At 43.0% G+C, this 26,406-nt stretch overlaps 1 protein-coding gene across 1 annotated transcript; it reads right to left on the bottom strand.

The window, feature by feature from the left end:
- Positions 1–1,133: 1,133 nt before the first annotated feature.
- Nfe2l3 (NFE2 like bZIP transcription factor 3) lies at positions 1,134–25,955 on the bottom strand. The gene is made up of 4 exons (XM_076835585.2): positions 25,401–25,955; positions 9,093–9,269; positions 2,611–2,694; positions 1,134–2,438 (listed from the first exon to the last, which is right to left on the bottom strand). The coding sequence occupies exons 1-4, from the start codon at positions 25,953–25,955 to the stop codon at positions 1,224–1,226; spliced, it is 2,031 nt and encodes a 676-aa protein (XP_076691700.2). The 3' UTR covers positions 1,134–1,223.
- Positions 25,956–26,406: the final 451 nt, after the last annotated feature.

Genomic DNA, 26,406 nt, shown 5'->3' with positions numbered 1-26,406 from the left:
ATTTAGGAGGTAATTAAAGATTTTAATAGTTGTCTGCAGTGATTAACATTTCTCATAACAATCCTGCATGTATATACACTTTTAACAACATTCAGAACTTAAAGTACCTTGATCCTTGATTGTCTTAATGCCAACACTTGGCTATTGAGCATTCCTTCCTGCCGTTTTGGAGAATATTAAAGGTGGGTGAGGCCAGCAAGAAAACATTCTTTGGTAGGTAGATTGGGGAAGAGAATTTTGCTTGTGAAGCTCTCAAGACCTCATAAGCTGTGCTTTGAAGGTCAGTACAGAATGAGTGGATGTTGGGACCAACTGTCCTCAATTAGCATACATTTACATGGAGAGCATAAAGTCATCTGTCAATCCTGGTGAGTCACTGCTGGTAGTATTGTGGAGATTTTTTGGAAAAAGTCACTGGTTGTTTAATACAAAATGGTAAGTCCGTAACAGATGGGCCAATTTGCATCACCTGGAATTAAAGTACATTAGAGAATACTTGAGATGGACATGACAGGCTAACTGCACATTGGTCTACTGGGCAAAACTAAAGAGGTAATGGGGAAGAGTCTCAGGCTAGCAACAACTTTCAGTTGATTCCTGTATCTATTCACATGCCCCAAATCCAGGATGCTTAGGTGTAACCTGACCTATCAAAACTTATCCTTGACAAGTACCATCATTGAACTGATGCCTAGCAGTTTAGTATCAAACTTATCAGAGGATCTTTCCATATAGCTGTAACTTGACCATTTTTGATTTTTTTGGTGAAATCTGTTAACTGGTAAAATCATGTTAGTGTGGTCATCTGGTTTTTGTGCTGCTAGGTACTCTGCCTTTAGTAGTCAAGGCCGCCTTGCTCATTGGAGAGGTGAAGTTTTTTTTTTTTTTTTTTTTTTTTACCTCAACTAGAAAGGAAATTTCCCACATTTTCAAATGCTGGTGACAATTGAAAAACAAATGTGGGTCCAGTGGTAGTGTACTTGCCTAGCATGCGTGAGGCACTGGGTTCAATAAGGTCCATCAACAAATTCTTTAAATTCAAATATAAAGTTTATTTTCACAAAAAAAGTATAAGTTAAATATACAAATTAAAAAGCGTACCAAACAATGTTAAGGCTGCTTTGTACTTATGATCCATGATCCCCAGTGTCCGTCTTAACTGAGTGATTCAAGTTGCAGTAAAAGATACATACGCTGTTCCGATGGTTAAAAGGAATCCATCTTCAATCTCTTCTCACTACTTCCTTTTGGCCTTCCTTTTTGTGGCCTGAGGTCACCAGTTCCTTGGGCACAATCAAAACAGTTCCATCATGACTGTACTGAAGTGCATACAGGTTTGGATCGACAGGCCTACCCTCACCATCTCTTAACCTACTAAAAACATCATGACAGAGGTCATGCAGTTTTTGTTTCATTATGTTAATTGCTTTGTTACATTGGGCTTGTTCTCTTTTAAGGGTCTCTTTCTTTGCTTGCAAATTACACACATCGTCTTCTAGATTCAAAAGTATGTCTAATTTGCGTTTACGACAGTTCTGGGCAGCAACTTTGTTTTTCCCTCTTCGTCTGATATCACGAATGAGCGAGACTTGTAAGTCTGTCAGATAATACCTGCTTAACATGCTGTTAAAAGAATCAACAGGCATACGGACAATTTCATCTACTGAAAAAGGGATATGCAGAGCTTTAGCCCGTTGTTCATCACGGCTTAGATTTCTATGTGTATCATTGAGGTGCCTACTCACTTTCTGTGATTTCCCAGGCCATGAAAACGATTCAGAAGTGGGTTCTAGTTCATCTGGCTTCGTGTGGTAAGTGTGGTCATGAAATATGTGAAATGTGAGATTCTCATGAGAAGCAGATTCATTCCTCTGCGTGTGGCACAGTTTACTGGATTCTGGGTAGTAGCCTCCTACAGCCCCTTCTAAGTCATAATGAGGGGAAACAGGGTCACTACTATAACCTATAGCACCTTCTTCATCACACACAGAGAGAGAAAAATTGCAATGTTGACTTGAATTCAATGAGTCTGGTTCTTCAAAAAGCTGAGAGATTTCCATGGGATCCAAATTTTCTTCTGTGACTAATGACAATAAGTTTATCTCATCAAGTATGTTTGCATCAAGGTCATACAGAAGGTCTTGGGTTGTTAGATTCCACATCTGATTGTCAACAGGTGGAACAAATCCTGTTATATTAGTTCCTGGAAGGGTTTGCTCAGGATTGGAATGAAAATTCAGCTGCAAAAATTGTTCATGTGTCTGTGAAGTCCTTGCTACGGGATCTCTGATAAATGTGGTGTTGGGATACAGCAACATGGCCTCATGGAGATTGACATCATGACTTATAGCCTGGGTAAAATTTACATTGTAATGTGCTAAAGAATTTATGCCATCACTGGTACTCCCTAGAAGAGGTGGAAAATCTTCTGAGATGTTCTGAAAAAGAATGGAAAGATGGCACTTTAAGTTCTATTACTCTCGACAGTACTAACAAAAGAACTGTTCTTAGCTATGAGTATATAGTTCTGTGTGCTTAATTCACAAGTTTGACAAACTACTATGTCATCCAAGTAAAAGGATGGTACTTAAAGATCAAGATTACAATTACCTCTAGAGAATATTCAGGTTGTGAAGAAAGCAGCTGAAATAAGTCTTCTAGAGAGAAAGATGTATCTGTCCCATTTAGATGTATCTAGAAAAACAAAACAGGCACACCAGTCTTCAGACAAAAGATAACTGGTTGTATGGGGTTTTAGGCTCAATTTGGATCTTACCGTAGTACTTAATTTTGCAAACTACAAACCCCACCATTCTTGTCCTAACCATCTTCCACATAATTTTTAGCCACTATTTTGTTCCAAGCCTTATTTTATTTTGCTCCTCCATAAAGCCACATGTTTATATTTGCCCTAATGTCTTTCCCAACTTATTCTTTGCTTCACTTCACTTCTGCCTTCAACATAAAGCTTCTTTATGTAACTCCTTTGACAGAAAACCTGAATATAATAAAAGTTTTTGTATCCTGGAACTATTTTGCCTTCATGCTTCAAACTCTAACGTCTGGGGTTAGATTTTTTTTTCTCCCATTGCCTCAATTTTTTAATATTTTGCATCTCTGTAGTATATTCTGGGTATTTATCTCATTTTTCATGCTGAGGATTTCTTTTTCTTTTGATACCAGGGATTGGACCCAGAACCACTGAGCCACATCTCTAGCCCTTTTTATTTTTTATTTTGAGACAAGTTGTTTATGGCCTCCTAAATTTGCTAAAGCTGGCTTTGGAGTTTTGATCCCCCTGCCTTAGCCTCCCTCTCCAGCTGCTGGGATGATAGGTATGTGCCACAGCGCCTGGCATGCCTCAGATTTCAGTCTTTTTTTTCTCAAGACATTAGAGGCAGGGTCTTACTGAGTGCTTAGTGCATCACTTTTTGCTGAGGCTGGCTTCGATCCCATGATCCTTGGCCTTCTGAGCTACTGAGATTACAGGCAGGCACCACCATGCCCTTCTGTAAACTCATCTTTGCTGGGAAATTTCTGTATGAACTTCACACAATGAAGAGCCACTAACTAAAGCAATTTTGTGTTTTTCTCTCCAAAACTTGTTCATATTTTCTAAACTTTTTTTGTTTCTTGGTTTAGGATTCCTTGTGTTGGTAGTACAGATCAAGACCTTTTAGTTCACATTCCAAGCCACTCAATCTTTTGAAATTGTCCATTTTATTATTCAGGATCTCTGTTTTTAGTGCGTGCACAAGGGTTTTATGGGTTTTTTTTTTTTTTTTTTTTTTTTTTAGGTGCTGGGAATTGACCCAGGGGCCCTCTACCATTGAGCTATAGCCCTATCCCTTTAGTCTTGCTTAGTGACCCAGTCTAGTTTTAAAGTTGCAATTCTCTTGCCAGATTCCCAGATCACCAGATTACAGGTGTGTGCCTTCACACCTGGCTAGATTATCTTTATGTTAGTGAATTCACGGTCCTGAATGAAGTATTCATGTTCTGTGCTTCACTCCTACCCTCCTATATATATATATTTTTCTTATTGTTTGTTTTTTTGAAGATTCAGACCATGCAAGAGGCTGAGAGTTGAAGTTTCATGAGCTGGGCACAGTGGCATGCACCTGTAATCCCAGCAGCTTGGGAATCTTGAGACAGGAGGATCAAGAGTTCAAAGTCAGCCTCAGCAACAGTGAGGCACTAAGCAACTCGGCAAGATCCTGTCTCTAAATAAAATACAAAATAAGGCTGGGGATGTGGTTCTTGAGTGCCCCTGAGGCCCATCCTCACTACCAGGAAAAAAAAAAAAAAAAGTTTCAAGGCTGGGGTTGTGGCTCAGTGGTAGAGCACTTACCTGGCATGTGTGAGGCACTTAGTTCAAATCCTCAGCACCACACAAAATTAAAAAATGTATTGTGTCCATCTACAACTAAAAAAAAATAAATAAATAAAAAAATAAATAAAAAAAATCAGTCAAGATACATAGTTTCCTTTTCTGCCAAATTTCTCGAGTTCTATGAAGTCCTGTTTTTTTAGGTAGGACCCATGATAATTTATCTGTGTCTGTAGATGCTATAGGACTATTTAAGCTAAATTAGTAGATAAGATTTTTTTCTTGCTCCTTTTTGGGAAATTACATGTTTTAACGACTGTGGACTTATTTGCCAACCAAACTATTGTTATTAAAATGAGACCTCTTTTTAAAAAATTATTTTTATTGTTGATGAAATTTTTATTTTATGTATGTATTTGTATGTGATGCTGAGAATTAAACCTGATGCCTCAACATATGCCAGACAAGAGCTCTACCACTGAGCCACAATCCCAACTCCTAGACTTCATTTTTTAATACTCTGAAGTATTCTATTAATGACCCCAACTTTGGATTTTTCTTTGGCCCCCAACCAAAATTTATTGATAATCACAAATGAGAATGGGTAACATCAGCACAAATCTACTTGGATTACTGCAAAAACAATTTTTTAAAAATATATTTTTAATTGTTGATGGACCTTTATTTTATTTATATGTGGGCCTGAGAATCGAATCCAGTGCCTCACACATGCCAGGCAAATGTCCAACCACTGAGCCACAACCCCAGCCTCTGCAAAAACAATTCAAGGATTATTTAAAAGTGAAATATGGACTGGTCTTTTAGAGTAGGAATTGTTGTGTTTTATGAGGTTTTTTTTTTTGTTTTTGTGTTTTATTATTCCCCTTAGCACCCAGGAGATTGAGAGCTGAAGGGCTAACAATCCCCACCAGGTAGGGTGACATGTCCAACAGGAGACAGATGTAAGAGTGATTCCCTTAAAGACTAGGGTTCGCTGAATCATCAATTCCAGTTCTCACTGAGCTGTTTCTCCTCAGATTCCTTTAGGTCCTAAAGGTGGTAAGAGCTTCATGTTGTTGCTAATTCCTCAGTGTTTTCTTTGATATAGAGGTCATAACCTCTATATGAAAAATTCATTCTTTTCCCCAGAGTTTCATCATCACATACCTTCTAATTGAGCATTTTAACTATGGAAAGTGTTCTGTAGTAGACAATAAGCAATACGTTTTTCGGTCTACTATACCTCAGAGGACAATTTTGAGGCATTTAATTTCAAAGAACTCCAGCACTTAAAAATCAAACTACTTACTTCAGTTCAATTTAGAGTGCCAGGAAATTAAGTCAGATTCTTGTTATTGTTTCTAATCCTCATATAAAATAAAAACATACAGTTCCATTTTAGGTTAAGACCTCACTGCGTTTTGAACAAAGACCACTAGGAATATTCAAAGAACATGGTGGATACACATAAGATCAGTTCAGTTCAGTTTCCCTTAGTGAGAAGAAAATGTCTTTGAACCATTTAATCTGCGTAAACAATGAATTCATTAACTGCCTGCAGTGGAGCTAGAGAGAAAGCATGTGGTAAATTTTATCACTGTCCCTAGGTATTCTTCTAGGGTTGTCATCCAAATGAATGGAAATGTCAGTGATTCACTCACCTGACAAAATATCTTTAAAAGTGCAAATTACTAGTTAGAGCTACCTTAAACGCCTGTAATCCTGATGACTCAGGAGGCTGAAGCAGGAGGATCACAAATTCAAAGCCAACCTTAGCAACTTTGCAAAGCCCTAAGCAACTTAGTGAGACTTTCAATAGAAATGGTTGAGGGGCTGGGGATATAGCTCAGTTGGTAGAGATCAATCCTGAGATCAATCCCCAGTTGGTAGATCAATCCTCAGTTGGTAGAGATCAATCCTGAGATCAATCCCCAGCACCACAAAACAAAAAAACCCCAACTACATTCAACTATAAAGCTCTAATAAAAAAATAAATTTTAAAAATGTTGTACAACTTATATCATACGAAGACCTCTGATGTAAATGATGAGGAGCTGAGCCTGATAGGACCTGGGGCACAAATGCCTTGCTCTTTGAGTGATTTATTTATGTATCTTTAGTTTTAGGTGGATACATTACTTTGTTTTTATGTGGTGCTGAGGATGGATTCCAGTGCTTCATGCATGCTAGGCCAGCACTCTACCACTGAGTCACCACCCCCAGCCCCTGATTAATGTATTTCAAACTGATGTTTTCCTAAGTCATATTACATTTTACCTTCTTTTCAACTCAGCTCCCTGCTTTATTTGCTCATTTAATGAGCAGGACATGGAGGTGCATACCTGTAATCTCAGTAACTCAGGAGGCTGAGGCAGGAGGATCACAAGTTCAAAGTCAGCCCCAGCAATTTAGCAAAGCCCTAAGCAACTTTGGGAGACACTGTTTCTAATAAAAAATTGAATGAGTGTCCACTGTTTATCTAGCAGGGAATTAATTGCTAACATTTAATTCAAAGACTTGAATAGTTCCTGCTTTTCTGTGATACCCAGTGAGGGAGTAAAGGCAAAGACATACCACATACCCAGGAGAAAAAGTACACAACAGCATGAGGAAATATACCAAGAAGCATTAAATAAGTGGTGGGAGAATACTCTCCCAGGCTTGGGAAGTGGTTCAGGGGAAGTTTGCCTAACATGTACAAGGCCCTGGGTTCGACCCCCAGTGTTGGGACACACACACACACACACATTCATTTAGGAATGTGGGCTAAAAAATGATGTCTCCTGCAAAATAAATATGGATTTTTCAGTATATGTCCATAGGCACTGACATCACCTTATGTTGCTTGTGTGTGTGGGCAATGGTAGTAAAGCCACACAAAAGATACCTGAGGAAAGATAAAAGTATAAGTAAATGAGGGGTCAGGGAGAATACCAGCTGAAGAAAAGCACAGGCAGGTGCCAAATGCTTAGAAATTTGAAATGAAATGCTAGACTGAGATGGAGGGCATACATGAGTTGAAGCTGAAGAAGTTAGGGAATGAAAATGGGGTGAATCTCTCTACCCTCCTTCTTACCTAAAGAACAGAAAAGCCTCAGACAGAACTACTTACAAACTTGGTGTGTGCTCCCTGCAGTCTACTTCTCAGGTCTTGCCTGAGAAATACAAAGGGTGTAAAAAGCATGTGGCCAGGAACCCATGCTAGACAGCCAGCTAGTGGTTGATAGGGCCTGATGCGGAGACTGTGGCTGAATATTTAAGAATCCAGAGGACCAGATGGAGGTGAAGATGCATTTGCCCTTTTCAAGAGAAAGGTAGATGAAAGACGCCTAGCTACAAGAGCAGGGATTCCCCAAAGAATCTACAAAATGAAAGTAACTAATCTGAAATGAAACTGTATCCCAAGGTCAAGGGAAACAATGCCCAGTTGGTGCCAAATAACCTCTCCTGAATTCTTACCACTCCATATCCTCAGCCCCAGGGAAAACAGCCTAATAGACAGAAGAGGACAAACTGAGGAATTAGAGGACATGGCCATACACACATTTTCCACACTAGGAAAAAGCCTGTGGGTTCAACAGATGAGATGGGAAGAGGGAAGAAGCTAAATTTTGGTTGTAAATTTTTGAGAACTACACTGGATTATTTTGTCAGTTGGTGCATTAGAATGACCAGAAGAACTTTTAAAATCTGATTATCTAGAAGTCATGTGACCTGCCCTAGATTTTACCCACAGTGGAAGGAAGAACTGGTTCCCCTAGAACAGGTTAGAACAGGCTGGAAGGGGCAGGAAGAGTAGTGGGTAGGCAAAGAGAACAAAGCTATTTCTGATTTCATTCCATAAAAAAATCAAGTAATGTTTGTAATGTTACATGGTCAAAACCTCAGTGAGGTTGGACTGTCTGGGATGGGCCAGACATGGTATTTTCCATCCTCCAAGAGGGTTCACAGACCAGGGTCAACCCCTACCTCCCAGGGAGGGGACATGCTGAAGCAGGTCATGGTGAAAAGGCCCATCAGGACAAGATCTGCAAGGGTGTTCCTTCTGGGTAGAAGTGCCATGTGACTAAAGGTCTGTGGAATCCCCAGGCCTGTTTCTGGAGCACCTGTGTGCCAGGCTTCTAGGCAGGACCTCAGCAGGACAGAAAAGAAACCAGATGTGGTCCAAGTAAAAGAAGAGGGTAAGACCAGGCTGCAGGAAGAACCCATCCCTTCAGCCAAGCTTCTAGAGTTCATCTTTCTATACCTCTTCTCTCAGAGTACGTTTAGTCAATGAGTAGCCAATAAGGTGGACCACCAGGCCTGGCCCCTTAGAAGAGAGACCAGAAGTATGAAATGTGCTCCTGGATGTCAATGGGTCTGCTTGGCCCACTAGCAGACTGCAGATCTGGACTCAAGCCTTAGCAGGAATTGAGGGTGATTTGGCTACAGGGTTAGTCTTCTTTCTTGTTCTCCAGGACCCAGCCAGCTTGGGTCCAGAATGTCAGTCATGTACTTATCCCCTATCTTGGCAAACACAATGAGCAAAACCTGCTAGCAGGTTGCTGGAGGGTATGTGTGCATGTACTGCAAAATCTTGAGTTTAACCAGAGAAAACATTCTGTGAGCTGATTCTTTTTTAAGTCTAATTATACTTTTTCATGTCAGATTTGAAACAGCGGAGCATACTTACATGCAAAATTCATTCTCAATGTAAATTGTCAATGCCACAAAGCTACACAAAAGCCAAAATGGCAAGACTAGAAGATTCTGATGTGCTCACCTCATTTCTAGATTCAGCAGTCTTTTCCGCCTCCCACTCAGGTTTATCTGCTACTTTGTTTTCATCTTCATTATTCTGTTGTAATTTCTCCTTCTGGCCCCACACCCTTTCCTCCTTTTCTTCCTCCTCAGATCTGTGATCCATACCTTCATACTTCTCTCTTGGTACTTGATTCTCCTAAAAAGTACCCAACAATGTGCTTAGAAACCCAAATAAAATAAGCAAATGGCATTTCACTTAATTGTTTAGTGATTTTATAAACCCTTACGTCAAATGCTACGACAGGCATTTCATTATTTCAGTATCAAAGAAACATTTAATTCTGAAACGAGGACAAGCACTAATTTTGAGATGGGCTATTCCAACACGGACAATTTAAATTATAAGCGTGTATACAGACCTTGAATTTAAAATATTTGCATATTAAATCTGGAAATCAGTGTTGCAGTTAGTTAGTTTTTCTTTAGTTCTCTATTGAAAACGCATCAAGCAGCTAAATGGAAAGAAACATTGATTAAATACCTGTGTATGTAGAAAAATCTGGGAGTCCAGGTACAGTGACGCATACCTAAAAGTCCAGCAACTCAGGAGGCTGAGGCTGGAAGGTTTCAAATTCTAGGCCAGCCTAGGCAACTTGGTAAGATCTAGTCTCAAAATTAATAAAAAGAACTGAGAATGTAGATTAGCTGCAGAGTGCTTACCTAGCAGATGCCAAGCTGTGGGTTCAATCCCCAGGACCAGGAACAAACAAAAAATCTGGGAAATGTTATTTTACAAACTATTAACTGTGATTCTTTCTAGAAGGCAGGATGGGTTGGGACAAACTGGGAAAGGACTGACTTTGCTATACATACTTCTGTAACTGAATACAACAAACACGTATTCCTTTTATAATCAGAACTATATCAATATGACTATTTACTCAGATGAGTCCTTCCACTTTTTAATTTGCTAAGGAGACTTAAAAAAAAGATTCTTCTAGACAGTTACAATTTAACACATACTGTTTATTTCAGTTATGATATTAGAAGTTTCTATAATCTTTTTCCTGTAACAATAAGGCTTCTCAAACTCTTTCAAAGGATCTCTTTAATTTTTGACTTCTAGGAACATGGCACTAACTAGACTAACTCAAGGATAGCACCCCCCCCCCCCCACCAATCCAAAGAAATGTTCATTCTTTAAGTTGGGGGGTGGGGGAGAGGTAGGAAGGTGAAGATCAAAGAAATGAAAATCCACAGATGCCAGAAGCAAGGAAAAAAGCAGAAAAGGGATGCAGATATCCTGGTGGCCCACTTGGTTTCTCTGGCTTCTCTATCTGTACAAACTCCAGGACACATTCTGCTTCCCTCCCAACACTGCAGGTGACTCTGGTTCCCAGCATAGTCAGTCTCATGTGTACACACCTCATAATCCCGCTAGTAAGTTGAGTTGGACCTGCTACTCTCCCTTCTCCTCTGTGTCAACAGCGGTGCACCATCAGTCGGGCAATTTCTATCAGCCTACTAATGTATGCCTGCCATGTGTAAAAACCCCCTCCATCGGTCACACACTACCCTTGGTCCCATTCCACTTTTCTGCTCCCCTTTAGAGCAAAATCCTCCAAAGAGTTATCTGGACTCAGTGTATTCTCTCTCAAATCTATTTCAATGAGAATTTTTTTGCCCACCACTCCACTAAAACAGCCTACAAGGTCTCCCAAATCCAACAGTTCTCCATCTTCATTTGACCTACCAGCAAAATCTGACTTTAGTTCCTGCCTCCTCCTGGAAACAGTTTGTTCATCTTGCATCCAAGTACCTCTTCCCCTATTCTCCTAGATCCCCTAAGGCTTCTGCTTTGCTGACTCATCCCCTGATCTCTAAATAGCAATGTCCCCAAACTGTCTTCAGGCCCACCAAGGACCCCTTCACTTTGCAGCCTTGGATTGGCTGCCCTATAAGGTGCTGACTTCAACTCTACCCCCTTTTCTTGTGGCTTCATTCAGTTCTCTAAATTCAGTGTGTGTGTGTGTGTGTGTGTGTGTGTGTGTGTGTGTTGCTGGGGATTGAACCCAGGGCCTTGTGCATGCAATGCAAGCACTCTACCAACTGAGCTATATTCTCAACCCCTAAGTTTACTTTTCTTTCTTAACCATGCCATTAAAAAGCACCTCTTGCCAGGCACAGTGGTGCACGCCTATAATCCCACCAACAAGTTCAAAGTCAGCCTACCCTCAGCAACTTAGTGAGGCTCTAAGCAACTCAGCAAGACCCTCGTGTGTGTGTGTGTGTGTGTGTGTGTGTGTGTGTGTGTGTGTGTATAAAAATGTATGTATGCGGTGCTCCTAAGTTTAATCCCCAGTACCAAAAAACAAAAACCTCTCAGTCCAACATCTACCTCTCTTGCTCTGTGTCTCCTATCCCCACAGAATTCAGCAATTAACTGATAAATTACTGTATGTATTTGTTAGCATTCTTGTCTGTCCTGCTAGGATGCTAGTTTCTTGAGGGAGGGTCTCTTGTTTGCTTGGGGGCTGCTATATGCCATCTGTCTACCCTAGTGTCCAGCACATAGTAGACCCAAAACAGACATTTGTTGAATGTTCAATTCTTAGATACAACATCCTAAGACTTTGGTAGGGATCCTATGTCTGATGGATTGTTCTTTGATGCAATTACAATGCTAATACTCTCTAAATCTGGAAACGGAATAAATGGCCACTACTTATTTTTTTTAACCTTTCATCTTTTGCTCAAGCAAGGTTTGTTAAATTTGAAGATGACCAAATTGAAAAATTCTGATTCCCAACACAGCTAACTTTGCTGCTGGTGGACAGAGGAGCTTCTAATTTCTAAATCACACAATCAATTTTAGAAGCACAATGCAAGGTCCCCTTATTCTGTATTATGTTGAATTAATACAACACAGATGAACACCTATGTCAACATGCCAACTTGAGAATGTTACCCATAAAATTGTATAAATAATAGCAAAAGGAAACAAATCAAGCCCACAAGGAAATGGATCAAGTAAACATTAGTCTGGAAAACTGTTTTTTTGTGTTTTTTTTTTTTGGGTGTGTGTGAGCTCAGGGAAAGGAGGACCAAGGACAGAGAAATTCTACAGGACCAGAACACACAATGCAGGAAGCTAAAACTAGGTTAAAAATCTAATAGAATAATGGATCATAACTCACTGAATAAAGTTATTTAGTAATCTACTCAACTATAAACAGCTAAATAAATGAGGGAAAAATGTTTTCTTACAGTAGAATACAAACAATAAATATGGAAAAAGAATGACAGAGCTAGAAAACCATCAATAGATGCTACAACTATGGAGTGAAAATTTGGTAAGAAACAAGATTCTTAAATAATAGTCTCAAATTATCACTGCAGATTATTTTTAATTACAAAGAGAAAAACACTACAAGAAAAACCTGGCAGATACCATCTTTCCCAAATGGGTAAACTGACATCATGGTGCTCCTAATATGAAGAACACTACCATTTCTATATTCCTGTCAAAAATTCATTACTCTCAATCTAATTATGAGGAAACATCAAATAAATTGAAACTTTTCCACTAAAGATGACTAATGGGACACAGTAACTCAATTGCAATGTACAATCCTGGATTAGATGGTAATCCAGAAGAGAAAGTAACTATAAAGCACCTTCATGGGCAACCAATTCTGAATATAGACAGTAAGGTAGATAATAATCTTAGATGCATGTTAAGCTTCCTGGCTTTGATAACTGGATACAGAAAAGAAAATCACTGTTCTCAAGGAACACACTAAAGTATCTAGGAATTGAGGGATACAATAGCTTTAATTCACTCTTTAATGTAAACAACACATAAATCAGGGCAAAGGATATATGTACTCTTCTTACTTTTTTTTAAGTTTGAAAAGATGTTCAGTCTCACAAGTTTAAAAGTATATGTATTTCTTTTGCTCATTTTTACAATGAAACATTAGTCTTTTTCTCATTCATCAGTAGTCGTGTTAGGTCATTTCTACTTGTCTCACCTCCAGTCTTCACAAGAGTGGAAGTGGGAAAAGAGGTGAGGAGGCTACTCTGGTGATCTCAGTGGATGACAGTCTGAAAAGGGATGGTGACAGATACAGATGGAAGTGGGGAAAACCATGATATATTTTGGGAAAAGATTAGTTGGGGCTTGTCACTGAAACAGAAACAGGAGGTAAAGGGAAGAACTAACTGACTCTTAGATCTGACTCTTGAATAACTTGGGATAGCTGAGGGGAAAACAACTGAAATGGGAAACAGTTATTCCATTTCGGACATGGTTCAGTTTAAGATGTGAAAAGACAAGTAGAAATGTCAATCATACTAAGACTCTGGAAATCAGAGTAAATGTCAGACCTGAAGGTAACACATCAAGACAGGTTGGGGTGGGGAGCAGGGTCACAGAAACTGATGAGATTCCCAGCAAGAGAGTACAGAGCGAGGAGGGGCTTGGCGCAGAGTCTTCAGGAACTGTAATGTTGGAATCCTAATATTGAAGGGTCAGGCGGAGCCCAGGGCATGCTGTAATCCCTGCAACTCAGGTGTCTGTGGCAGAATGATCAAGTTCAAGACCAGTTGGAGCAACTGGTCTTGAGACTGTCTCAAAATAAAAAGTACTGAGGATGTGGATCAGTGATGAAGTGCCCCTGGGTTCAAGGGTTAAAAAAACAAAAAGAGAAGCCACCAAAACAGAGCAGACTGAGGAAGATAGGAAGTGGATGGAGAGGGGCAATGAGGAGGCTACAAGTTTGGCATCTATATTCTTTGTGATTCTTGCTATTAGTTTAATATTTTTCATGACTATTCCCAAGAGTTTTTCCCCATAAGTTCTGTACTAGGAATTTTTGCTTTCCAAAGAAATTATTCTGACAATTTTCCAACTTTTTTTTCATGGGATATGACAATTTGCTACCCCCCCTCCCCCAAAGGCTGTTTCATTTTAACACTGTCTTCAATAGTATTTGAGCATACCCATTTCCCCACATCCCTTTACCCTGGGTCTGTTTCTTTCTTAATATTCAACAATTAAAAGACTAAAAATGCAGCTCATCAGCAGCTACAACCCCACAGATAACAATGTATGTCTGAATATGAAGACAGCAGGGGCAGCTCTAGACTAAAGTGGGGGACAGATTCGAATAGTAAGAGAAAGCCTGAGTGCTCTCACAGTGAGTTGTTCAAGGAACTAAGTTCAAGTCATCTTTGGGGTAGGTATTTATGCTTTGCTGCCTCTGGGTATTTCCTCTTCTCTCTCCAGTTCTAGAAGACTGGGAGGCAGACAGACCCGGGGCAGATTCATTTCAACCTTGATAATCTGGTTTCCTCAAAGGCTTCCTTATCTCTGACATTCCAGGAGGTCTATGAATAAGTGGCCATCACAGCTGTTAAGTTCACCAGTTCACTTTTGAGAGGATAAGAGGGTGCTGTCAATAATTAACTGGGTAAACCAGAACTGTCTGATATGGTCACCTTGCCTATGAGGCCACAAGGAGAAAGAGGAGCCTACATAACTATTGAGAATCCTGATTGCAAACTGTTGGCTGAATCCCACAGACCTAGGGAAGAGCAATGCTAAAACTTGCACAGCCCTAAGGAATAAATATCTTAGATGGTCTTTCCTGTATTCATTTACCTCTCATTTACTCAGAACATATTAGGAAGCTAAATTTTTTTTTTTGTCTATACTTCACAAGTATAGACAAAAAAAAAAAAAAAAAAAAATTATCCCCACAATTAGTTAGCATGATGCATGTGGGGATGTACCCCGGATCCCCTACAAGGAAGGACTTGTAACTTCCATGAGCAGCCGGCCTCCAGTTGCTGAGAGCTCCCTCACCCAAGATCATGCCTTTCCACATCCCAGTATTGATCACACCATAGCTGGACCCTTGCTTTCCCTCCTGCACACTAAACTCAGCCTGGAAGTCTGCATTCCAGAGAATCCAACTATGCCAGTTATCTCAAGGGAGGGAAGAGTAGGATTCACTCTTATAATATTTATAAAGTGAAAAAGGTCTGTGGCATTTGTAATATCATTTGCAGCCTGTAAAGCCTTAAATGGACTATTGCTACAAGGGCCCAAGTCTGACAGACAGTAAAAAGGCCTGTTGCACCCTGATGGCTGTGTAACCTCTCTGACCCTGTTTCCCCAACTCTGAAATGAGGTCAGTATTATCTAATAATTCCCATTTTAATGAATTAGTTGAAAAAAGTGTCTTCATACATATCAAGACACTTTATAAACATTAGTTACTACCCCTTTTTGATTCTGAGAAGTTAGAATCAATCAATGACGGACTGTCAATAACTCAACTGCAGTTTCAAGAGAAAGCAATACCGGCCCCTGGTAGGAAGCAGTTATTATCTCTGTTCTCTTGTTTCCTGTTTTCTCAACTCAATGGCATAGAACTGAGATACATGGATGTTTTACAAGTAGTGTTGTATATGATGGAGGTTTATGGTCCAGGCTTTTAAAGAATAGGCAAGCTAAACCCATCATTAAGTTCCTTTTTATTTGTGTGTAGGTGATTTTTACCCTTGTGGTACTGGGACCCAATTAAGAAGGAAAAAAAAAAGGGGCTGGGGATGTGGCTCAAGCGGTAGCGCGCTCACCTAGCATGCGTGTGGCCCGAGTTCGATCCTCAGCACCACATACAAACAAAGATGTTGTGTCCGCCGAAAACTAAAATAAATAAATATTTTTTAAAAAAGAAGGAAAAAAAGAAAGAAAAAAAAAAGTCAGTTTCCACGCTTACCATAGGAAGCCATCATAAACTTGTGAGTTGGGGCCCTTAATCACAACTAAAACCCTGGTGACTCACAGAGAACTGGAACCTCCAGGAAAGGTCCTCTCTACCACATTCTCAGCTGGGAACTGATCCATCTCATTCTCTGCAAGGAGCCAGAACCCTCTCAGCTTGGGCCCTCAGAACCTGAACAATGGGGTGGAGACTTTCCTCCTGAAAACAAGACCCTTTGTGAGCAGTCCCAGCTGGACTGACAGGCCCCTTCATTTACTCATCATGGGGAGGAGAGATTGAGACCTGCTTCGGCCTTTGGGGTTGGATGAACCTTCAAAGACAAAGAACAGTGTGGTGCCTATGAGTAGGGTGACATCAGAGGGAAACACTAGGGCCAAAGAATTCGGAGGCTGGTCTCTAGGCTGGAGGCAAGCTGGAGTCATCAGGGCTACAGAGACAAGAAGCCAGATAAAGCGAGACAGTGCCCTGTTTGGCCTGGGTGGTTCTTAATAACAGCTTATAATAATTATAGCTCAGGTTTATGGAGTGCTCACTGTGGACCAGGCATCATGGGCATTATCTCATCTAATTTGCTCAGAATCCCCTCAAGGTAGGTACTGTTACCATCCTTCTTACAGGGGGAAAGTGAGGACAGAGGTTAAACAATTTTCCTAAAGTCACACTGCTAGTGAGTGACAAAACCAGGAATCTGGCTGCAAGCATTTTTATTCCATGGCCAGCTCTTAGCCCTAGTACTGGGGTATTGTCTGTCCCTCCAGATCCATGTACATCCCCTGGAAGCTGAGTCCTGCCATCTGAGGTTCTGAAGCTGGCTGGAAATCAGCTGAGTCCACTAGGAGGAGGCTGGAAAAGGAAGGGTCAGGGCACTTCTTCCTCCAGGGTTCTCCAACATTCCTCAACACCAACACCCCCATCTGCCCTAATCCACCTGGTTGTAAGAAGTCATTCACTTCAGTCTCTTCATGAGCCACCTGGGGGAGTTCTGCTCCCTATCACCACTATGACCCACACTTGCTCCCTCATACTGAGGCACAGATTCTGACCGTGGTGGTGGAACATCGGATCCCATCCAGATCATGTTCTTATCTGTTTGTTTCTTAATTATGCAGACACAGCTGGCAAAAATGCCAGGTGGGATCTTATTTGGGTTATGCTTCAAACCAACCACAAGAGACTATTCATGAAATATTAGGAAATTTGGAACACTGACTGAATATTTGCTATTAAAGAATTGTTATTAATTTCTTATAGGTATGCTAATGGCACAGTTTAGAAGAGTTTTCACATTCACACTTCAGGAGTATATATTGAAATATTTGCAGGTTTTCTAGCCAATGAAAAGTAGTGGGAAGAGTAGTAATAAAGAATCAAAGTTGGACTTTTCTCTTTGGAAAGTCCCTGCAGAAAGTTTACACAAGAAATGTCTGGGGAAATAAAAAATTATGTTGGGGACTATTTTAAAACAAGGGAGCAGGGAGGGGCTGGGGCCCAGCACTGTGGTAGAGTGCTTATCCAAAATGTGGAGGCCCTGGGTCCAATCCCTGCGTTCACTCTCCAGCACAGGGGGAAAAAATCAGAATATTACAAGGGGGAAAGGGTGAGAGACTCATGGATGAATCAACACCATCATGAACTAGACCTGATGAAGCTGGACGATGGGAGATGGAGGTCATTATCCTAGTGTCCATCTCTCCACTGGTGATGTACGCTTGGAATTTTCTGTAGTAAGACATGTGATAAGCCAAACTCACTTCTGAAGATCCCTGGTGGAAGTAGGGAGACAGCTATAAACTGGACAGATACCCGCTTGAGGTAACCCCCTCCAAAAGAGGTCAGGCAAAACCACCACCAGGCTTCCAACCACCAGCACCGCAATGCCTGCAACACTGGGCCTGAGCTCCAACTCAAAGGCTTTGATTTGAAATGAGGCTGCTTCTCAAGAAAGTAACCCCTCCTGCAGGCCAGGGCCAGGGATGGGGGATTTCCTTAGGATCTCTTTTACTTAATTTTTTGTTTACCCCAGCAGGTCAGATAGGCTACCTGGTCCTCGAAATGTACTTTTCTATAACTTTTTAAGTTATAGAAAATACCAAGCATATGTAAATAGAATGCAGAGTACTACAGTGAACTTTCCATGTACCCATCACCCAGTTTCAATAATTACCCAGCATTCATGTCAATAACTTCACCCCTCCCCACTCAATTCATCTTTCAGTTTTGGGGTTGGACTGACACATGCAGGAATGCAGAAACCTTAGCAAAGGTTTAGCAAATGCAGGCGCCCATGTAACCCATATCACACCACAATATAGAATACTTCAGAAAGTTCCCTCCTGTTCTGGTACTTTTCCCTCAGCCTCTCTAGTTCTAGAACTTGAGTTTAAAGCTGCATCTACATGCAAGTTATGCATTCATAATTAGTACCTTTTTTTTTTTTTTTTGGCAAGACAGTTCCACATCCCCCAACCTACTCCATTTCCATCCAGAGAAAAGTTCTTTGGAATATGCAGGGAAATAATAAAAAGAAATTAGGCTTCAACTTTAAAAACACTTGGGGTAGCCCTGGTCCTTTACCCAAGCATGTCCCGCTGGCCCAGTCCTTTAGTTATCCTAAGCTTTTAAATTCCCAGAAGGGGTGTTGGCATAGTCCTCCCTCCACCCAGGTGTTGCTGGACACTGGGAATTCCTGAGGGAGGATGTTAAGGTCTGTAAACAAATCAGGATGGCACCTGGTATTTTGACAAGAAATGTTAGAGTCTGTAAACAAGTCTGCATGGTGCCTGGCAAAATGCCAGAGGGAGTGGTTTGTGAAGTAACAAAAGCGAGCCATTAAGTGTGGAGATTCCTTATTGGTTGACTGCTGTATCTATTTTATGCTAATTAGATAAGCTGTGTAAAATGTATAAATATCGCTCAGATCCTACAATAAACGGCTTCCATTCCTGCTGTATCAACTTACACAAGTCATTTGTCACCACCCCCTCTGCACTTTACCAAGCACCCAGGTGACTGATGCAGTCACCGACCACTCCAGGAGAAGTAAGCTCTGAAGAAAGGTGAAGTCTCTCCTGTAGCTGAACCTCAGGAAAGCTTCAGTCTGGCTCGGGGTTTCTCCCTCCGCAGCAAGTCCAGGGTCTCCTTCACAAGACAGCTCTTCAGATATTGGAGGATGGTGCTTGTGTTCCTTCCCCAGCCAGATCTTACATGCGTGTGTGTGCGTGTGTGTGTATACACATATATATACACATATGTATATGTACACACACACACATTTTAGTTGTAGATGAAGACCTTTATTTTATTTTTTTACGTGGTGCTAAGGATTGAACCCTGTGCCTCATGCGCCAGGTGAGTGCTCTATCACTGAGTCCCAGCCACCCCCTCATCCAGATCTTAATGCAAACATCCCCAATTCATCCAACCATTTCCAGTGTGACTTCCCCCTTGAGGAGGGAAGGGTTTCTCTCAGGCCAAAGCAGGTCACTGCATGACTGAGCAATCACTTGCAATTTCCTGGAGAGGCAAGGGTTTCCTGGCAATTTCACCTGGGGCTCAGCAGCAGCAGCGAGTCATTAGTTGAGCATCTATTACCACACTAGGAATTGGTACCAACCCTTCAATATGGTGTCTTTTTTTTTTTTTTTTTTGGAGTAAACTCAGGGGGACTCAACTACTAAGCCACATCCCCAGCCCTATTTTGTATTTATTTAGAGACAGGGTCTCTCTGAGTTGCTTAGCACCTTGCTTTTGCTGAGGCTGGCTTTGAACTCGAGATCCTCCTGCCTCAGCCTCTCCAGCCGCTGGGATTACAGGAGTGTGCCATCACACCTGGCTTAATGTAGTGTCATTTAATCCTCACAAGAAGGCTCAAAGAAAGATGTTAATATCCTCCTTTTGCCAATTTGGGAGTGAATGACAGACCAGAAGAACATGGAGTATAGATGCTTAGTTTTATATCAATGTGGTTAGGCTACAGTATTGTTCTTCAATTAAATAGCTGCCTGTGTGCTGCTCTGAAGACATTTGTAGATGTGCTTAACATCAGCAATAAACTAGCTGACTTCAAATACCTTCAATAATCTGGGTGGGCCTCGTCTTATCAGCTGTAGGGCTTTAAAAACAAAATTCTCTGAAGAAGAAATTCCACCTCAAGCATGCAGCATCCCAGCTCCTGCTCTTTCCAAGACTTCTGTTATACAGAGTTCAGACAGCCAGCCTCCACAACTGTGTCAGCCAGTTCTCTGAAATCAATCTTTGTGTATTTATTTATTCATACTCTACTGGTTCTATTTGTCTGGAGGAGCCTGACTCATAGATGGAAACTCAGTTCTAGCCTCTTTCAAAAGGTCTTTTCTTGCCTCCATGACATGGCCATATTCTGCCAAGCACCGCCTACAACTTGACCAAAAGCAACCCAAGCATGTACCTCAGCTGCCCTGGTACCTAAGTATGAATGTAAATCCTCAACAACTTGATATTGAGAACGAACTATCCCTCTCACAAGGCTGCCATGAAAGGGAGCAGCTATTGTTTGGCAGTTTGCAGTGGGCGGGAGGTGTGGTTTACTCGGTGCTTAGGAACAGTGTCCTGCTCTATTCCAGCAAGGTCACTGCCGTGCTCTACAACTTGAGGCAATCCCAAGTTTCACCACCTGATTCATTATAATGCCAACCTGACGGTCTGCCCTCCTCTGCTCCAGCCACTGAAGTAGTTGGCATTAAATGGTCAGGATTTCAGGTCTGACCTACTTTCTAGTTGGAACTCTGGCCCCGAAGGACCCAAGGCATTTTCAGAGTTGTGACAACCTTGGAAGGGCTGTAAAGCCCCTGTGCAACCCTGGACAGTAAGTGGGCAACAGACACTAACTGTACTGTCCTCTGCTCTGAACCCTGGCCCTGGGTGCTACTGCAGGAAAAGTAAAGACCCAGTTTCCACATTCAAGACACCACAGTTCAAAGTAGAGGGTGCCAAGTCTTACAAAAAAAGGTTCCAGAGTGCAATGGAGCCCAAGGAAGAACAGGAACAGTCTGAGAATTTAACAGTGAAAGCATGGCAGGAATGAAAGGCAGAAACTCTAGGCAAGGGAAACAGTAAAGAGGTAGCATGGGGATGGGGAGTGGAAGGAGAAAAGATCTGAGCAGGAAAGTAGGCTTCAGGCAGAGCACCAGGGGTAACAAGTTCAGCAAGGGCAGGTGGGGAATGGGTTAATGGGCCACTTGAGAGCCCTGAATGACAATATATAGAATTAGTAGGTGATAGGGAGCTAGTGGCGGCTCTCCAAATGGAAGTGGGGAGATGCACCAAGGTGTGCTTTAGAAATCTGCACCTGGCAATAGAGTGATGGGGCTAAGCTGGGGAGGGGTTATTATAGAGCTCTCAGTTCAGTAATAGTTAATACTGAAAGTCTACTACGTACCAACCCTGCCCACTTGACCTGCACTATCTCTTTTGATCCTCCAACAACTCTCTCAGGTACTCTTATCAAAACTCAGAGAGATAAGAATGATGGGGCACACCTGTAATCCCAGCAAAGCTAAGGAGAATTGCAAGTTCAAGGTCAGCCTCAACAACTTAGCAAGACCCTAAGCAATTAGGAAGACCTTGGCTCAAAATAAAAAAAGAAAGAGCTGAGGATGTATATCAGTGGTAAAGCATTTCTGGGCTCAATCCAGAGCACATGTGTGTGTGTGTGTGTGTGTGTGCACGCACACACACATGAAGTGTTATCAGACAATGGTAGAGCTGAGATCACCCTGGCTGGCCAGACTCCAGTGTCAGTACCCATGACCCCCCAGACCATGGCTTTGCACGCTGATTTCCCACTGCCTGAACACAGAAGCAGGGGAGATGGCGAGGAGGGGAATGATTCAAAAGTTGTTATAAAATATTTCTCTGTAACCTGCCAATAGAGGTCAAAGTTTGAGTAGAAAAAGATGGTTTGAACTAAGGTTCCTAGGTTTGCACATCAAGTCAGCAAAAGCCAACTTCCTCAAGAGCTTGTCCCAAGTCCTACACACAGATGGTTCTACACACAGATCAGTCACTCCCAGAAACAGGTGACTTAGCTTTTAATGGCTAGAGCCTAAGCAAGATGAACACCCCCAAGAGTTGACAGAAGGGCAATGGTGACTGTCATTGGTTGAACTGTGTCCCTCCTATGCTGAAGTCAGAACTCCTAGAATTTTAGAATGAAATCTTATTTGGAAATTGGGTCACTGCCAGTGTGACTAGATAAATTAAGATGTCAGGGTGGATCCTTGCCCAATATGAATGATGTTCCTATAAAAAGGGCCACCTGGACACAGATACACCCACAGGGAGAACTCAGTGAAGATGAAGGTAGGCATTGAGGTGATGCTGCTGAAGCCAAGAAATGCCAAAGATCACCAGCAACCCACCCCAAAGCAGATCCTCCTTCACAGGCCTCAGAAGGAACCAATGCTGCCAACACTTTGAAGATTTCTTGCCTCCTAAACTGTAAGACAGTAAATTTCTATTTAAGTGTGGCATTTTGCTACAGCAGTCATGACATTAATATAGTAACTTGTGCCTTCCTTTCCCATGCAAGACCATAAACACTTTACAATGTCTGTTAGTAAGCAAAATGAGAAGCTTACTGTAAAATTTTGTTGAGCTACAATGTAATTATGAGACTACTTCTGTATCATGACTGTAAGTTAAAAACAGGCAAATATCTGTGTTTCATCTCAGGCATTAGTGATTATTGATTTTGACATGAAAACAGATTTTACTTTAACAATCAAGAAACTTTTATCTTTTCCCTTTACTCTTAGAATTAAATACTAACTGTATTAGATTTCCATGACTTGAAGAAAGCAGCCCAAAAGTCAGTAAATAGAGAGGTCCCAGATGGGACCTGTCTGTCCTGTGATAGGTCACTGTCACAGACAAACCACAAGCCCTCTCAGGTTCAAAGTAGCAACAGTTCTCTCAAATACTGATGCTGACTGCAGGCAGCCATGCATCTTTAAATATGCTCAAACATCCTACTCTACAAAGCTGTTCATGTCTTGGTTTAACCTGTGCCAACTTTGAAGGACATATTCATTGGTTGTAGTGAATGGCTGTGGTTATGAAGGGAAGCTTGTTGGGCCTGGGGAATTCCAGGAGTTTGTTTTCAGATAATGATTAGCTCCATTAAGAGGTGAGACCAGGGCTGGGGATGCGGCTCAAGTGGTAGCGCGCTCGCCTGGCATGCGTGCGGCCCGGGTTCGATTCTCAGCACCACATACCAACAAAGATGTTGTGTCTGCCGAGAACTAAAAGAAATAAATATTAAAAAAATTCTCTCTCTCTCTCTCTCCTCTCTCTCTCTCTCTTAAAAAAAAAAAAAAAAAAAAAAAAGAGGTGAGACCAAAGCAGTACATCTTTTGACACCTACTAGGAAAATCCCCTACTCCAAAATATTTTTTGCATGTGTACAAAAATTATGAAAAAATATACACTAAAACCAGAATGTCCTGCAACTCAATTGTAAGCCATTAGACTTATCTATTAAAAATAAAAAAAGAAAAAATACCTATAATGTTCCTACGGGGTAAAGTATGATTCCTCTTCCAAGTTAATAGTAAGCTTACATGTATTAAGTACTTGAGACAGATGCAGGACTAAGCCCTTTCTATGGATGAAATTTTAATTCCTACTTCGACCCTATGGGGCAGGCACATTCATTGGCACCTCACACATGCTTTTCCCATTTAACTAGCACAACATCCTCCTCTTGACCTAGGAGACATGGAGGCTTGGAGTGATTAAAAAAACCTGTGGGAGGGAGGGAAGCTAGTAAGTGATAAATACCAGGTAGCTAAGCGCAAAGACTGGTATTGTTTCCCTAGACCATTTTTTCCCCAAAGTCATGGTCTTCATTATGAATTTAAAATCTCTTTAAAAACCCAGCACCAGAGAGCAGTTCTCCTAGGGGCAGGAGACAAGCTGAGTGGGGGAGCTGAGTCACCCCATCCCAGGTGTATGCTTGTCCAGACAGCCTGAGTACAGGGCCCATTGCTTAATTTATGAGCCAGTTTAGGACACAGGAGACTCAGATTCTGGTCCCACCTCTGTCATTAATTAATGTGTGGCTTTAATCAAGTCCCCTAACTCATTGGACTTCTGTTTTCCATAAATACAGACTAGATACATGCCTGCCTCTGGACCTCACAAGGCTTAAGCAAGAGGCATTGCTGACAAAGGGGACATAGCATGGAAACTCTAAAAGTCTCAACAGTCACTACCAGACTGAACAGAACCAAGTCATCTGGCAGCTAAGACAGCTAATTGATCCACACATGCAAGTCCAGGTCCTCCCTAGGAAGTAGGTCCTCAGGAGCACACAGCCTCCCCTCCCTCCTGTCCCAGCTCACTTTGCAAACAGGCTGGTCTTCAGCTGTGAGGGGGGCAGGATGATAACCTAGTGCAGCATCCAGCAGTGGGTTATAACCCCATATATTACAGATCCAGGTAAGGAAGCAGGGCAGTCCTCCTAGGGTGAGACAGGCCACAGGCCCCCCCCAGGCCCCAGATCTGAAGAAAGAGCTAGTGTTGCAGGAAGAACCTTCAACTTTTCTAAAAGACAGGAGCCCACCAAGACTCACCAACCCCATCCCCCTTAGTTCCGGTGGCCTTGAGGAGGAAGAGATCAGATCAGCATAACAATGAATCACCTAGAACTTCGCACAATGACCCCTCTCTCAGGGTGGAGAAGCCCGTCAGGCAACTGCCTACACAAACTGGGCGATTCTGAAGTGCTGCAAACAAACCAGTTTAGCCCCAATTTCCATTTTGCGTAAGACTCCACTACACACACAGACACACACACACAAAATATCCCAAGGAACACTTGTTGATCCATACCAGTTTACACTAAGATTTGGGTCAAGAAGGAATTTAAAAAGCCGCTGGTAGGAACTATGGATAAGGAGGTCTAGTGTTGGGCAGCACTAGATATTTCAATGTACAGAACTTGGTGAATTTTGTTTAAAAGAAAAAAGTTAAGCTGCAAAAGAGGCTGTACCAATAAACCAAAGGGACCATGTTGGTCACAAGCCACTGTCAGGGTACCTGTTATCTGTATGCTAATAATGGGTATGCTAATAATTGGGCGAGGTTGATGGTTAGTTAGGTCGCTGAGGGACCGACTGCTGGCTGGCCTTGGAGTGCACATTGACTCGGCTCCTTACTCCCGGGAAGACACACACACGGACAACCATCGGGTTAAACTCATGGTGAGCCGCAGCGTGGTTCTTAGGAGAAACGCGCATCCTCATAGAGATCAAGACCATTTCCATTATCCTCTAGTCCCAGGTACCAGGGAAAGACATTCCCATGCATGCGAGGTACTGAACCAAAAGAGTGCGCAAAAAATCTAATACCATTCCTTCTTCCTCTCCCCACCCCCAACTAACTCTGACAGCCCCGCAACCTAGCTCCACCACAAGCCTCGAGGGCTCAAGGCCAATTCCTCAGCCCCGAGCGTTGTAGACGCCGCACTCGCTTGCGTCCCTCTCTAAGGTTACCTGGCTTGCGCGTCCGCCAGCGTCCGGCACCTGCGCCGTCGGTTCCAAGGGTGCCTTCTCCTCCTCCTCGGCGGCCAAAGGGCTACTGCGACCCGCTCGGGGGCCCCCGCCGCCTCCCGGCGCTTCCTGGCTGCCACCGTCCACACCCGCACCCGACGAGGCGGCGGCACCAAGTAGCCCATGGGTCCCGGCCGCGTCCCCGGCAGCCACGCTGTGCACCAACCACGCGTCAACCCGAGTGTGGGGGATGAAGGGGACCCCGAGTGCGCGCACCTCCCGGAGCAGCTGGCCCTCGAGTGACGCAGCAGGGTCCAGCTCCCGGCCCTTGGGGTGAAGCAGGCTGGTGCGCCCCCACCCACCCGAGGCTGGAAAGGGGCTGAGCGCATAGGCAGAGCGGGTCGGACCGCCTAGAAGCAGTAGCTCATCCTGGAGTAGGGTGGGCGGCGGCGGCAGCAGGTACAGGTCCAGATCTACGCGGAGCCCTGCCAAGCTCAGTAGCATGGTGAGGTGGAGGAGGCCGCCGCCGGTTGACCACCACTGCTTCAAGAGCTTCATCTCCGCCGCGCGCCCGGGGACACCCCTATCGGGGTCCGCTGCTCTCAGTGCTACAGCCGCCGCGGCGGCACGTGCGAGCCCAGCGCGCCGCGGGCACCTGCCCGGAAGAGATAGAGAAGTGAAACAATGGGCCCGGGCGGGCAGCAGCCGTCGCGGGCTCCCCCAGCCGGGCACAAAGGCTCTCCCTCCGCAGCCAGCTCGGCCAGCACTCCGGAGAGAGAAAGGAGGAGCCACCTGCACCCCTAGCCCGCCCGCAGCCCCGCGCGGAGGTCAGACCCCGCCCAGCGCCGCGGGCGCCGCTGCTGGGGACACGCCCACGGCCTCCGGGGCCCGCGCCCGTGGGAGGGGCCGCGCGGGGCGGGGCTCTGGGCTCAAGGCCTCTTTTTGCCCGGGGTCGGGAGGCACAAAGCTTTGTGCGAACAGATGTTGTTCTGGGCAGCCGATGGTCCTT

The sequence above is a fragment of the Callospermophilus lateralis genome, chromosome 1 (genome assembly GCF_048772815.1).
Source record: "Callospermophilus lateralis isolate mCalLat2 chromosome 1, mCalLat2.hap1, whole genome shotgun sequence".
Lineage (NCBI taxonomy): Eukaryota > Metazoa > Chordata > Mammalia > Rodentia > Sciuridae > Callospermophilus > Callospermophilus lateralis.
This window is presented reverse-complemented; position numbering and strand designations above follow the sequence as displayed.

What these genes read in the sequence shown, in the direction of transcription:
- Nfe2l3 (XM_076835585.2), bottom strand. Translation starts at nt 25,955, where the DNA reads ATGAAGCTCTTGAAGCAGTGGTGGTCAACCGGCGGCGGCCTCCTCCAC. An exon ending in CTGCTGAATCTAGAAATGAG is followed by an intron (nt 2,695 to 9,092) that starts GTGAGCACATCA and finishes TTGTTTTTCTAG; the next exon opens with ATACATCTAAATGGGACAGA. An exon ending in AACCTGAATATTCTCTAGAG is followed by an intron (nt 2,439 to 2,610) that starts GTAATTGTAATC and finishes ATTCTTTTTCAG; the next exon opens with AACATCTCAGAAGATTTTCC.